This window comes from Trichomonas vaginalis, chromosome I, assembly GCF_026262505.1.
Source record: "Trichomonas vaginalis G3 chromosome I, whole genome shotgun sequence".
NCBI lineage: Eukaryota > Parabasalia > Trichomonadida > Trichomonadidae > Trichomonas > Trichomonas vaginalis.
In genome coordinates, this window is record NC_067203.1 from 21,797,510 (window position 1) to 21,812,182 (window position 14,673).

Consider the following 14,673-nt stretch of genomic DNA (forward strand, 5'->3'; position numbering starts at 1 on the left):
AAAATATTTTTTTTATTTTTATAAAAAATGTACAGAATAGATGTTTCAGATTTTTATGACTTCCAAGCATTCAGAAATATGTGTCCATTTCGAGACTATAACAAAGCAGTCGAGAATTTGAAACGTTTAGTCATTTATGTTGACTCTGCCCCAGAATGTTATGTCATGAAAAGAATGGGATGTTGTCTTTAACAAACCAAGGCAACAATAGTGTCTGAACAAGAATGTAGACAGAAACTTAAGAAAATAAAAGTCGTACAAGTTGGCATGAAGATGTTAGATGCTTGGGATATCTTATTGTCAAAGTTAGAAGATTTTTCAGTTCGAGGTATAAAGTTCTATACACCTTCTCCAAACTTCTATTCTATCTTCACTGGATATAAATATGAACAAGTAGAATGGAAAGAAAATATTATAGAAGCTTGGTTAGACCATGTCAAAGAAATTATATGCAATGGAAACGAAAGAGTCTATGAGTATATCTTATGTTGGTTTGCAAACATCTTACAACATCCAAGTGCTAAAAATGAAACTGCTCTCATTATAATTGGAAAACAAGGAACTGGTAAGAACACATTCTTTACAGATATTTTGTGCAAACTGTTAGAGGGCTATTCGAACCCGAATATGACAAACATAGAAAACATCTGCGGTAAATTTAACTCCTCAATAGAGAATATGAAACTTATAGTATGTAACGAACTTCAAAGTATAGATACAACAAAAGTTTTGAACTCAGATGCTTTGAAGAGTCTTATAACAGACAAAGTTGGAGTTGTTTGAAAGAAAATATAAAGACCAAAGAGTTTGTGAAAATGTTGCAAACTTCATTATGGTTTCAAACAATGCTGTTCCGATGAAGTTAGAAAGTTCTGACAGAAGATATGTAGTTGTCAGAACATCAGATTCTCATATGCAAGATACAGAATATTTTGACGACTTAGCAGAAACTGACATCTGACTTTTACAACCACTTGTTCTCTATTTATGACATTAGATATTTCAAAGTTCAATCCAAGACAAATTCCACATACCGAAGAGAGACAAACATTGTTAGAAGCAAAACAAGAGTGTATATGAACTGTTCATAGATGAAAGACTTTGTGTCATTAGATGAAAGGTCATTGTACGATTCGTATAAACAATATTGTCAAGAATATGGTTATATGACAGCGTCTAAACGAACATTCTTGGCAAATGTCAAAAGTCTTTTAGACGTACAGAATGGTGTATATACAAAGAAAATTTTTATGAGTAAAATTTTAAAAAAAATATTTTTTATCGCGATAGAAAAGATGACGAAATATATTTCAGTAACAATACATGTCAGGACTTAAAGAAGAACTAGACCCATTCACATATTTGAATGTTTACTTCTACCATTTGAAAAGTCTTCATTCAGCAAAGTTTGGAACATCGAACCAGTTAAGTTTGCTATTGTGACTAAAATGGTGCGAAATTTGAAGACTTAGACATAGAAGGTTAACAGTCAAAGAAAGTTTTGACAGAAGGTTCTCAAACTTTAAAGAAGGCAAAGCATACAAACTTGTTATACCTTATGAACCAAAGAAAGCAGACGACTATGAATATTATGAGTCTAAGATAGTTGAAGTTCAAGGTAAATTGGGTAAAAAGATTTTAGAGTCTAAGCCAGTGTTTGCCCCTAAAGGAAGAAACATTGACATTGACCAGAAATGTTCTAAAAATAAAATTTTATTTTTACATGTCAAATTTCTTTTTCTCTGGAACTGGTTCAGGTTCTTTCTTCTCTTCTTCTACTTTCTTTTCTTTCTTTTCTCTTCTTCTTTTTTCTGGTGGAGTTATGTCAAATTTCTCAGAACCATATTTATGTAAAAGTTCTTTGTCCTTTAATAGCTCATCTATTCTGTTTTCTATTTCATCTTCAAGAACAGCGCATGTGTCTTCTTTTGCATTCTAAGAAGTTTTGTTGGACTTCATCTCTCCAAAGAGGCGTCATCTCTGTCAACAAGTCTGTCATTGACAAATTTAAGACTGCTCTGCTTAATGTTTTATGGTTCTTGTCATATTCCCAGAAACAGAACTTTAGAACAAATTCACCTTTCTTGTTTACACTATGTAAGATTTTATGGTCGACAGATGTTTTGCTGTCGAAAAGCTTGTCTCGAATATAGATAGCGAATCGCTAAGACATTTTCTAAAAGATAAAAATTTTAATTTTTCTAAAAATATGTTAGAAAAAAAGTTTGCTGACATTGACAAGAAATTTGAGAATGTTTTAAATAAGAACAAGAGAAAGTTAGAAAATGCTCAGATAAAGCCTATACATGACAAGTTCTTATTTGCTCAGAATGGTATAACAGGTCTAATTGCACCACCTGGTCGGGTAAGACTTTCACTTATCTTAAAATGGCTGCACAACACAAGAACTAGAATGAGAAGAACCCATTCTATGAGTTAGTTGTTATTTGTAGTACTTCTGGTCAATTTGACCAAACCGTCAATTCGTTCAAAGATATTATAAAGAAGTCTAAGTTAGTATGTATAAAGGATACTGAGTTTTAGATTGGAATAAAGAAGTACCAAAGAAAAGTTTTGAAGTATAATGCTATAAATGAGTATATAAATTCTAAGTTTAAAGACCCAAATGAGGAAATGCAGAGAATATTAGACAAACACCACTTCAGAAACAAACAGAAAGAGATAGAATACATTTCGAAAAATTGCAATCTTACGATTGGAAGACATACCCTCATAGATGTCTTCTTATCTTAGATGACTTTGCTTCTCATCCTTTGTTAAAGAACAGAGAACAAGACATGTGTCGAATTCTTAAGAAGCTCAGACACTTTAACATCTCAGTTGTCATTTGTGTACAGACAGCAAAGAGTTTTAAGTAAGGATGTTAAAAGAATACTTACTGACATAATACTTTTCCCCGGATTGTCCGAAGACGATTTCATGGAACTTATGAAAGAGTCCATGGCAGGTAAGTTTGACAGATATGAACTCTGGAGAAGTATAAAGTCATACAAGACCCTCATACTTCTTTCAGAATTCATATCTACGCAAACAAAGTTCAAATTGTAAAAAGTCAAGCTTGAAAAATGTAAGTGTTTAGTCTTAGTAAGTCTGTTGTGGTGCTGGGGCTGTCGGTTCTTCTGGCTTTGGAAGGCATTCAGGAAGAGGGACGTGAGACATTCGTTTGTGTCCTGTTGGAAGGAAAAACTTTTCCTGTTGGAAGGAAAAACTTTTCCAGTTGTCGGGAAAAACTTTTCCTGTCGGAAGGAAAAACTTTTTCTGAAGTTCGACCAAAAAGTTCTCAATTTTCGAAAATTTGAATGGTTTACGGACGGACAACTGGAAAATTTTTTCCTGTCGGAAGGAAAAATTTTTTCTGTCGGAAGGAAAATTTTTTCCAGTTGTCGGGAAAATATTTTCCTGTCGGAAGGAAGGACTCGGAATGCCAGAAGGATTTGACAAGGCAATTTACTTTATAGAGCTACCTGAGCCATCTGAAGTCAAGCTTGAAAAATAAATGGTTCATTTACTCTACTTGTTTGAAGTTGTCAAAATACTCTGTTATTTTTTCCTTTAACAATGGCAAATCTTCTTTGAAGGTAAGTATTGTACAACCTTTCATATCATAGTGTGTTTGAGGTAACGTATCTTGAACTATTTGTTTCACATCTTCATTTGGGGTCATTGAAATCGGTCAGTTTTCGCGATAGAACCAATTTCTGTCAGATTTGTAAATCTTAGCAAGGTCGTAAAAGCTTTTTGTTTCTTCTGACTAAATGCAACATAACCATATCTTTATCTTCTTCATTTTCCATCTCTTCAGTATAAATCATATACTTATAGTTCTTTTCCTTTCCTTTTGGTACCGAACGTGGTATTCTTTTCTGAATGTTTTTGTCTTTTGCTTCAAGCTTGTTCTCTAGCTCTTCACGTTCTTGTCTATGAATTTCATCTAACATCATGAAAATATAACAAGCGTAACGAGGTGAAGCCCACATTGCAACAGCATTTACAAGAAGTCTATGTACATACCAGCCTCTCAAACCATTTAGCAAATTTTTACGATTTCGTACGGAATCTCGACTCGCGGTTTTCCTCGGTCGCAAACATATGAGGAAATTCTTCTAAAAGTTCTTTTGTCTGTTGGTTTTTCAAACCAATGATGTGCTTGCTTTGTAGAACGAAGAGCATTCAAAATACTTTGCATTTGGTACATATCGTCTTTGACCGAACGAATGAGACGGAGTTGTTTGTTAAACTGAACCCACTCATATTCTTCATTTATAGCTTCATGGACTATAACTGTTGTTGTGTTCTCTGTTGTTGACATATCTGTCCTTACATACAAAATAAAAAAATAAATAAAAATAAAACTAACTTTATTTTTTCTATCTTAAGGAAATTCATGATTTTCATGAGTTTTAGGCGACCCCGAAGGAAGTCGGTCTCGCTGTTCTTCACTGTTTTCGTACGGAATCTCTACCCTCGTGAATTTTCATGACTTCTTCGTAAATGTTTTGTCAAGACTTCTTCGTAAATGTTTTGTCAAGACTTCTTCGTAAATGTTTTGTCAAACATGAACGTATATGTTTTGTCAAACATGAACGTATATGTTTTGTCAAGACTTCTTCATCGTAATGAGCGTAAATGTTTTGTCAAGACTTCTTCGTAAATGTTTTGTCATGACTTCTTCGTACATGCTTTGTCAAGACTTCTTCATCGTAATGAGCGTAAATCAGACAAAAATAATGTTTAGGTGAAGTGGTGCGATCTCACCTGTTTTTTCACCTGTTTTCTCACATGGTCTAAAACATACAAAACTCATGAAATTTGGTCATTTTTCAGCAAAAATAATGTTTAGGTGAAGAGGTGCGATCTCACCTGTTTTTTCACCTGTTTTCTCACAAGCGTTTTACATGGTAAACGTTATTTTTATATGTATTTTTCAGCAACTTCGTCAAATAATTTTATAGCTTTATCTATCTCATCTACTTCAAACGTTTCTTTACCTTTTATGGGAGCACCATACATTTTCTCAAACTTTTCAAGTAGTTCTGTTTCTGCAGCTCTCATATCATTAGCAAACACAACCTTGACTATATTGACTGTACTGTCATATCTTTGAGTTATATTATATGTTCTTCCTATCTTATATCTCTTTGTATTGAAGTCCTTCGGTTTCTGAACGATGTAAAGTAAGCCTTCACTGCAACGTTCCGTATCGAATGAACCATATGTTATGAAGTTATATCCAACAACTGGGTCTAACCATAACAAAACTATTGGTATAAGACTTTTGTCTATAAGATATGCTCTTGTTCCATGAAATGCTACTGATATCATAAGCTCAGGATTTCTTGTCAAAAATTTCTGAGTTGAAGCATTTCTAACCCAGTCCTTCGGTTTCTTTCCAAATGGAGATATAATGTCTGACAAAGAATATTTGTTGTATTTCTTTGAGTATCTTACGTTTAAATCACCTATTCTAACCAATTTGGTGTCATTGTCTATCTTTTTAACTGTTTCAAACTCAGTGTTTGTCATATATGTCTTTACATACAAAATAAAAAAAATATTTTACAAAAAACTAACTTTATTTTTTCTATCTTGTATAAAAGATATGATTTCAGGGATTTTTTTTACGAAGTGCAAAAGTTCTCTTCGTAAAAAAATAACAGTTATATAATGAAATTTGGTCATTTTTTCACGATTTTCATGAGTTTTAGGCGACCCCGAAAAAAGTCTGGGTCGCAATTTTTCACGATTTTCGTACGGAATCTCTACCCGCGGTTTTCCTCGGGTAGCAAACATATGAGGAAATTCATGATTTTTGGTCATTTTTCAGCAAAAATAATGTTTAGGTGAAGAGGTGAGATCTCACCTGTTTTTTCACCTCTTTTCTCACCTCTTTTTTCACAAGCGTTTTACATGAATTGTACGATGTATATTTGAAATCCTAAACAGTTTTGTAGCTTCTATTTCTTCGCTGAGGATATCGAATGTTTTAACAATGCCGAAAGTTTCTTTATACTTCTTCTTGACGTCAGATAGAAGGAAATCGTCAGCAGTTGGATAGTTTTTGTTCAGAAATGTCAACATGTCCATTTTATCTTCTGCTGGCTTTTCTGCTTCTTTCTTTAAGTCAGCATAGTCGTTTCTCATACGTTCTATCTCTTTGACGGAGTAGTTATATCTCCTCATTGCTGCTTTACATTTAGAACATTGCGGGTTCATTTTTGCGTTATATTCTGAAACCTTACCTGCTAAAACAACTAAAGCGTCAATGGTTTTCTTTAACTCAAACATAGCGGGTCTTATTTGTTCATTCCATACCTTACCTCTTCTATCTTTATCTCTTATCTGCCATACACATTCAGCAACTAACGAAACAAAGTTGTCGTAGGTCTTAAATTCTTCAGATTTATATATGTCAGAAACATTCTTATATACCATGTCGCAATCTTTGTCCATAACCTTATGGTTGCAATGAAATCCTAGAAACTCATAGTTTACCTTTCGTATGAACTTCTTTATTTCTACTGAGTCAGTTGCTTTGACTTCTATTTCGTCGAATTCAGGAATAGTGAGCTTTTGCTGCTGAATTTCAGGCAATTTGGGTAAATGGTCAATAATGTCCTGCATTTCATAAAGATACTGTTCATTTTCTTCATCTTTCGCACTACAGTCTAAATTATTTGTTAAAAGTTCTTGCTTTATCTTCTGGATTTTTGTTTCGAAAGTATATGAAGAAGGAATGAAGCTTTTCATTTCTACTAACATTGACGTAGGATTCATGACTAACGAGTTTGGTGCTGTTGTTGTTTGAACTGTTGTTGTGCCGATTGTTGACATTTTTATTTTTTTATACAAAATAAAAAAAATAAAAAAAATAAAACTAACTTTATTTTTTATTTCGGGAAAATTCATGAAAATTCAAGAGGTGAAAAAAGAGGTGAAAAAGGAGGTGAGATCGCACCACTTCACCTAAACATTATTTTTGTCTGATTTACGCTCATTACGATGAAGAAGTCTTGACAAAACATTTACGAAGAAGTCTTGACAAAACATTTACGAAGAAGTCTTGACAAAACATTTACGTTCATGTTTGACAAAACATTTACGTTCATGTTTGACAAAGCATGTACGATGAAGTTTCGACAAAACATTTACGAAGAAGTCATGAAAATTCAAGAGGGTGAAAAAAAATGACACTTTTTCATTAGATAACTGTTATTTTTTGACGAAGTGAACATTGACACTTCGTCAAAAAAATCCCTGAAATCATATCTTACATACAAAAAATACAAAAAAATGACACTTTTTCATTAGATAACTGTTATTTTTTGACGAAGTGAACATTGACACTTCGTCAAAAAAATCCCTGAAATCATATCTAACATACAAAATAAAAAAATAAAACTAACTTTATTTTTTCTATCTTAAGGAAATTCATGAAAATTCAAGAGGTGAAAAAAGAGGTGAAAAAGGAGGTGAGATCGCACCACTTCACCTAAATTATATTTTTGGGTCCTTTACACTCATTACGATGAAGAAGTCATGACAAAACATTTACGAAGAAGTCTTGACAAAACATTTACGAAGAAGTCATGACAAAACATTTACGAAGAAGTCTTGACAAAACATTTACGAAGAAGTCTTGACAAAACATTTACGAAGAAGTCTTGACAAAACATTTACGAAGAAGTCTTGACAAAACATTTACGAAGAAGTCTTGACAAAACATGTACGTTCCTGTTTGACAAAACATTTACGAAGAAGTTTTGACAAAACATTTACGATGAAATCATGACAAAACATTTACGAAGAAGTCTTGACAAAACATGTACGTTCCTGTTTGACAAAGCATGTACGATGAAGTTTTGACAAATTCATGAGGTTAGAAAACGTGTTAGATCTAACATGCTAACATAAACATTATTTTTCAATACTTTTTCAGCACTTTTCCGTAGTTATATATGAAAGACAATTCGAGATAAAAGTCATAGTACAATGGAATAATATGTTGCACACCATTTGTTGTGAACCAAACTTGAAAGTCAGAGAAACTGTTACTAGGTGGTTCGTAGAATTTAGAAGCAAAGTCATAAAAGTCCTTACCAATACATAGAAAACTATTGTTGCTTGAACTGAAACTTGCATGACACATAACATTTTGAGGGTCAAACACGTTTCTATAAACTGTCAAATCTGCTGGTGGAAGTATAAATTTAAATGGACCATCTGGTGGTAATGGTTCGTTCTGGTTTAGTAACCGAAGAAATTGTGCCCAAGAACGTTTGTCTACTTTCCAATATAAAAACTCTGTATCTCTTGGAGGGTTAATTTCAATCTTTTGAAATGAAACGGTGGAGTTCATCTTGTCATATTCTAGTTTCAGATAGTATGTTCCATTTAGTAAAGAGTCGTATTTTTCTTGAAATTCCCAATAATATTTGTTCATTTGAGTTTGAAAGTCATTTAGAGTTTTCTCAAGACTTTCGTCTGAACGAACTGTAAAGATTCTCATTTCGTCAAATTTGTCTATTAGACCATCAGAACCTTTATACTGCCCATGAAAATATACTGCGAACATAAATGCGTTAGTTCTATTTGAAAACAAAACTCTTCTAAATCCTATTGCCTTTGCATCTGAAGGACTTTGAAGCCAACGAATTGGATAGTCAAACCTGTATATTCGGGATGAAATTTCTTCATCTGAAATAGTCCTACCAGCATTTGTAAAGATATAGTCTAACGGTTTTGTATCTGCTACTTTTGTTCTTTGTTTTTCAACCTGAAGCATTTAATATATGTAAAAATATATTGTTTTAAAATGGTATGCCATTTCATATTTCTCATCTAACAAACAAGTTTCCTTCAACTTGAGGTTCACTAACAAACTCAGCGTACATTTCAAATTCGAATAAAAAAATATTTTTTTCTTTACTTTACATAACCGCCTGCTGCCATAAGTCTTTGACGCCAACCCATACCAGCTAATGAAGGTTGACTTGGTTTAGTTTCCAAACTAAACTTTGGTTTTGGTTTATCTTCAGTTTTTGGTTTTTCTTCTTCTATCGGTTTTTCGTCACTTTTCGGTTTCTCTGACTTTACTTCACTTGCAGGAACAGTTGTGTCGTCAACATCTTCATAAATATCATATGCCATTTGTTTTTGTTTTCCTTTCAACTTTTTGTGTTTGTTGTAAAGTTTAGAATATTTCGACTCTAAGTCAATGAGATGTTCTATAATGAACTGTTGGTCAGTGAAGTAAACTTTTCCATCTGTTGTCTCGAAAGCTCCTTCAGACTTCAATATTTTATTTGTGAGAGTAGTGATGCGAAAAATTCCCAAACATATGGGGTTTCTCATATCCCGTCCCCTATCGTTTCCCCAATTCAATTTTTTTTGGAATTTTATTTTTTTTCCCGCCCATTTGAATTAAAAATGGGCGATTTTCGTTAATGTGATTGAAATATCATAAAATTAATACGTATTTTAGCTAATAATTCTATTTTTATACAATATTCTCTCATTAAATCAACATTTTTTTCTAATTTTAATTTTTAATTTTTAATTTCTTCATAATTTTAGCGATTTATGCTCATTATTAGCAAATAAATAATATATATAATATACTTATTTCATTTTATTCAGATAGGTCTTTGGGATTGGGATACCTTGTCCAAATTCAGAGGAAGTTTGAGAGGTTGGGATGGGGTAGCCCATATTCAATTATCCCAAGTGTACTCCACGAATTTAAAATTATATTATATTATTGATGACATATCTAAATTTATAGATAAAAATTTCAATGCGTACACAATTTTTTTTGAGAAAATTCTTTTTTTTTACTTATTTTCATTCATAAAAGCTCACGTGAACTTAATTAACAACTGAGACATTTCCTATGAAATCATTTAATACCGTCAAAATAGACATGTCTAAGCTGTTTTGAGTGACTTTCGCTCGATGTCTGATGCAATATCAGACATCGAGCGAAAGTCTCTCATATTGGCAACACATCCATACGATCAATACTATAGCTACGAATTACAAGCCTGTTTGGGCAATTTTTGGCCGAGTTCTGATTTTTCATTAGATCTCGAGCGAAAGTCTCTCAAATTGGCTGCCAGTTCATAAGAGTGAAACTCTAGCTACGAATTAGAAGCTTGCTTGAGAGACTCTCGCTCGCGTTGGGATCTGCATCAGAACTCGACGAAAGCCTCTCAAAGTGGTAAGACCTGCTCATTGTTGAGCAGGAGCTGCGTAATGTGTTCGAGTAGAGTGAGGCTCTTCTAAGATCTTCCTTGTGATTGGAAGAAATTAGAAGAGTCTCACTCTACTATTTTGTAATTGTATGCCCTGGCCTTTGAGTGACCAGGGCTGCGTAATGTGTTCGAGTAGAGTGAGGCTCTTCTAAGATCTTCCTTGTGATTGGAAGAAATTAGAAGAGTCTCACTCTACTATTTTGTAATTGTATGCCCTGGCCTTTGAGTGACCAGGGCTGCGTAATGTGTTCGAGTAGAGTGAGGCTCTTCTAAGATCTTCCTTGTGATTGGAAGAAATTAGAAGAGTCTCACTCTACTATTTTGTAATTGTATGCCCTGGCCTTTGAGTGACCAGGGCTGCGTAATGAATTCGAGTAGGATTGTACAATAGCTCGGCAAACGCCGAGCAAATTGATATAAACGTACATCCCACAAAAAATGGATTGTCAAAATTTATCCCAAATTTTACAAAACCGCAGCGGTTATGACATCCCAGGGCTAAAAAAATTCGGAAACTCGCATCTCTAGTGAGAGTCTGTTTCTTTTTTGAGATACTAGCCGTTCCATTTTTATGAAAAGTGACTTTGTAGTTAGGGTTTGTATTTCCAGACCTGGCACTTTCTATTATTGAATTTTTCTCTTCATCTGTAAGTTCTTTGACAGGTTTTGACAATGGTTCTGAACTTTTTGTTTGTGGTGTCAAATCTACCGTTTCAACTTCTTCGGTCATTTCATCTCAGTAAAAAATTTTAGTTTGGTTTGTTTTCAACTGGTTGTTGTTTTTTAAGTCGGTCTAAAACTTCCTGAGGTATAGGAAGAACTTGACAAACACGTTGTGTAACTGCTGGAAGTCGACAAATCCATCTTGAACCCATTTGTCTCAATGCTGTATTGTTCATTTCATCTCAGTAAAAAACTTTACATTCCCCACGTTTGAGGCGGTTGAGGTTGGTTATTGTTTACCCATTGTTGTGCATGGTTATATCCTCTGTTAAAGAATCTTTCACCTTGGTCCATATAGTGTCCTGCTTGGTTATAGTAGTCATTTGCTTTGTTATAATAGTTTCCTGCTTGTCTTCCTACATTGTCCATCCATCCTTGAACTTTTCCTCTTGTTTCAGGATTTGGAATAAGATTTGTTGCATCTCGTGCTACCTCCCAACCTTTCTGTACAGTTTGTATAATAGGTTGTGCTTTCTCTTTTCAGTATACCTAATGTACTCAAAATCTTCCTTCCAATTCCAAATGCACCTCTAGCTATTGTTCCCTGCGGGTAAAAATCTGGATGCAACTCCTGCCTAATGCGCCAAATAAACCCATTTCTTATGGGTTAAAAAATGACGAATCCGAACAAGGACCCCTATGTTTCTAAAGCGACAAAGAAAGCACTCATGATAAAAATCTTTAGTTCAACACCAAATGCTTGGTTTATGGATATCTTGGAAAACATTCCGAGGTATAGAGAAGATGGACCACCATACTGGTTAATATTTGTTGGTCAAAACACAAGATACTGTGAAGCCATACCATTATGGTCCAAAAATATTTTAGATGTGAAAACTGCTTTGACAATATTCGTTGACAAATACCATCCAACAAAACTGACATCTGACTGTGAAAGTTCTTTCAAAATCAGATGATGTAAAAAACTATCTGCGTTCAAAAAATGTAAACCAATATTTCATTGTCGACCAAAACCATTCTGCTCTTGGTGTCATTGACGGTTGTATAAAAATGTTAAGAGACTTAAACCAACCACAAGGTGGTGAAGCAAATGAAATGTCATATGACGACAAATATAGACACTTCTCCATGGCAAAGATGAGACAAGTTTTAAATATTTACAATAGCCGTAAACAAAAAGGTTTGGGAAACCACTCCCCCGAAGAAATGAAAAACAACCCTGACTTAGAGAAAGACTATATATTTAATAATTTAGTCAAAGAGACAAACAAGAAAGAATGCCGGGCTTCAAACTTCAGAAAGGTGACAAAGTAAAAATAGAAATACCTAAACGCGACCCATATGAAAATACTATTGACTATGACAACAATGGGAACCCGATAGGTACTCACATTCGTGTTCGTAAAAATAGAAGAAAGTATACAAGAGAATATTATGAAGTTTTAGGCAAACATGGCAAAATGTACACACTGCAAGCAGAAGATAAAACTACTATTGCCAGACCTCGTTTCAAACTTGTCAAAGTTCAAGGTGGTATACTTTCAAAGACAGTTCCTAACAAATATAAGACAACTCCTGACGAATATGCTAAAGAAGTTGAAAATGACGACTAAGCATTTCTATACCATGCGTAAACTGTCATGTAAGGTGGCATGTATTCTTTACTTTGTCCCGTTGTTTGCGTATATCCTGTAACGCGATGTGTATGGTTTCCTCCTCCCTCAGTGTTACTCCAGTAACAATTTATAGCAAACTTAACGTTGTCTTTAACATCATATCCTTTACCTTTTGTCATTGCTGACCAATCCCAATATCTATGCTTATGCCAACCTGCTTGAGATGTACTTAAATCTATGTAGTGACTGTGCGCAGGTAAATTTTCACCTGAAATCGTTTTACTTCCACCTGTTTCCTTTGAAGAGTTTGCACAATACAAAAACCTGTCGACTATTTGAGTCCAAGTTCCAAAACCAAGTACTACTTCTGGTCTGGTAGAGTTCATTGACGTATAAATAGAGCCTATAGGATATAATGTTTGAAGTATTTCTGTCTTTAATGTTTGAAGCTCTGTTTTGTCTGCTTTCTTGTCATATAAATCTTGAGCAGTGAATTTAATATTATGTTCATCCTTCATGACATAAACATCTTTACATCTAATGTTTCTCATCGTCGTTATGTCGTCATCCGATGTTAAACCTTGTGGAAAGTTAGGAGGTTTACAATATAATGCATCCCCACCAGTTTCTTCAACCGTTCCTTCAATACTTTCTATACCAACAGTTGTGAAGAAATCATGTGTATGGTTCTTGTCTGCTTTCTTTTCAAGGCTAACGTTTAAGTCTGTTATTTCAGAAGATGTATGTGTATGTCCAACGGCACTTTTACTGTTTAAGGTTTCTTGTAAGTTTGTAATATCAGATATAGAATGTATATGAGTCTTTTTAGAATATTCGTTTTCAGCTCTTGTCACTTCACTTGACATTTTATTGTCAACATATGTTTTGTCTGCTAGTTCAGGATGAGTATGTTCTTTTGTTGCATAAGCATTGTTAGCTCTTTCTTCTTCTTTTGCTATTGCATCGTCTACATATTCTTTGTCAGCTTTGTTGTCAACATCTGCCTTCAAAAGAAGTTCATTTATAGGTTTCTCGTTTAAAGTTCCTTTTGTTGGATTTATACAGACAGTATGGTTCTTATTGTCTTGAAACAGAAACTCATCTGTCATTGGGTTTATTGTCAGTTTTAAGTTTCCTTCTTTCAATGACTCAGATATCTTAGAATAGTTTGAAAAGTTTGTTGTGTTCTTATTTAGAGCTTGCATAATGAGTTGTCGGTTGTGTTGTATTTCTCTTATGGAAGCAATATCTTTCGACATTTTTATTCTAGATAAAATATGCTTTCAATAGAAAAAGAAAATTCAAGAGTTGCTACAACTAAACCATTAGATGAACTTTTTACTAATGTCGGTCAAAAGTTTGAGACAGAGACCGTAAAGCATGAAGGCTATCGTTTTGACTACCCATTAAGATGGTTAAGAGACCCATCCGTCACAAAAGCTATTGGCTTTCGTAGAATGAAGTTCATTTCAGAAGCCATACATGGTTTCCCATTTACGGTCGGTTTTGAAGTTCGATACTATAACAAAGAAAAACGTATGTATGAGAAATTTGAACAGGGAAAACTTTTACAAGTTAGTTTGCTTGTAAACTTAGAAACAACTCTTCAAGCTTTTCAAGAAAAAATAAACGACATCTATATCGAATATGCAAACCAGTATAACATTGACGAGGGAGAGTACCATCTCGATATTATTTGACAGGAAAAATGCAACTGTTAAAATCAATAAAATAGAAGACCTTGGAGAAAACGTTTATATTTCTACAAAATATAACAACTTGGCATGGTATAGATTTATGAGGATGTTAAATCAGCCTGCAGCATATCCAGTACACCCAGACTTTTATGAAGTCGAAAACCCTAATGGAACATATGAAAATGTTTTCGACCAAGATGCTATTATTGTTCATGCTTCATTTTCTGGCGCCCAAAACTCTTTCTTATGCTTGGCAAATGACTTTTACGAAAAACCTACAAAGTTATACGAACCACCAAGTGGAAGTATTTCAGACTTTCAAGTATGGTTTACTACAGATGGAAGAAAAAGAATAATTCCATTATACCATGCGTTTTACTTAGAACTTAGTTTCATATACAACTA

General features: G+C 33.8%; 5 protein-coding genes and 6 pseudogenes across 11 annotated transcripts, besides 1 other annotated feature; 4 read left to right on the forward strand and 7 right to left on the reverse strand.

The window, feature by feature from the left end:
- Window positions 1-14,673: part of a mobile genetic element that runs on past both edges of the window.
- On the forward strand, window positions 28-1,258 carry TVAGG3_1027620 (annotated as a pseudogene). Its single transcript has one exon. A coding segment is annotated over exon 1 (1,231 nt).
- On the reverse strand, window positions 1,720-2,173 carry TVAGG3_1027630 (annotated as a pseudogene). Its single transcript has one exon. A coding segment is annotated over exon 1 (454 nt).
- Window positions 2,210-3,077, forward strand: TVAGG3_1027640 (annotated as a pseudogene). Its single transcript has one exon. A coding segment is annotated over exon 1 (868 nt).
- Window positions 3,527-4,330, reverse strand: TVAGG3_1027650 (annotated as a pseudogene). Its single transcript has one exon. A coding segment is annotated over exon 1 (804 nt).
- On the reverse strand, window positions 4,933-5,544 carry TVAGG3_1027660 (organellar and viral DNA polymerase type B; the record flags this gene model as incomplete). Its single annotated transcript, XM_051255083.1, has 1 exon — window positions 4,933-5,544. One exon carries the CDS (start codon window positions 5,542-5,544, stop codon window positions 4,933-4,935), a length of 612 nt encoding a protein of 203 aa, XP_051080657.1.
- TVAGG3_1027670 (organellar and viral DNA polymerase type B) lies at window positions 5,914-6,852 on the reverse strand (the record flags this gene model as incomplete). The annotated part of the gene is made up of 1 exon (XM_001313528.1): window positions 5,914-6,852. The coding sequence occupies one exon, from the start codon at window positions 6,850-6,852 to the stop codon at window positions 5,914-5,916; it is 939 nt and encodes a 312-aa protein (XP_001313529.1).
- TVAGG3_1027680 (uncharacterized protein) lies at window positions 7,943-8,803 on the reverse strand (the record flags this gene model as incomplete). The annotated part of the gene is made up of 1 exon (XM_051255084.1): window positions 7,943-8,803. The coding sequence occupies one exon, from the start codon at window positions 8,801-8,803 to the stop codon at window positions 7,943-7,945; it is 861 nt and encodes a 286-aa protein (XP_051080658.1).
- Window positions 8,944-9,372, reverse strand: TVAGG3_1027690 (phage tail repeat-like family; the record flags this gene model as incomplete). The annotated part of the gene is made up of 1 exon (XM_051255085.1): window positions 8,944-9,372. The coding sequence occupies one exon, from the start codon at window positions 9,370-9,372 to the stop codon at window positions 8,944-8,946; it is 429 nt and encodes a 142-aa protein (XP_051080659.1).
- Window positions 11,702-12,343, forward strand: TVAGG3_1027700 (annotated as a pseudogene). Its single transcript has one exon. A coding segment is annotated over exon 1 (642 nt).
- Window positions 12,565-13,332, reverse strand: TVAGG3_1027710 (phage tail repeat-like family; the record flags this gene model as incomplete). The annotated part of the gene is made up of 1 exon (XM_051255086.1): window positions 12,565-13,332. A coding segment is annotated over one exon (768 nt), but the record flags the coding sequence as incomplete, so codon positions are not given.
- TVAGG3_1027720 lies at window positions 13,849-14,624 on the forward strand (annotated as a pseudogene). Its single transcript has one exon. A coding segment is annotated over exon 1 (776 nt).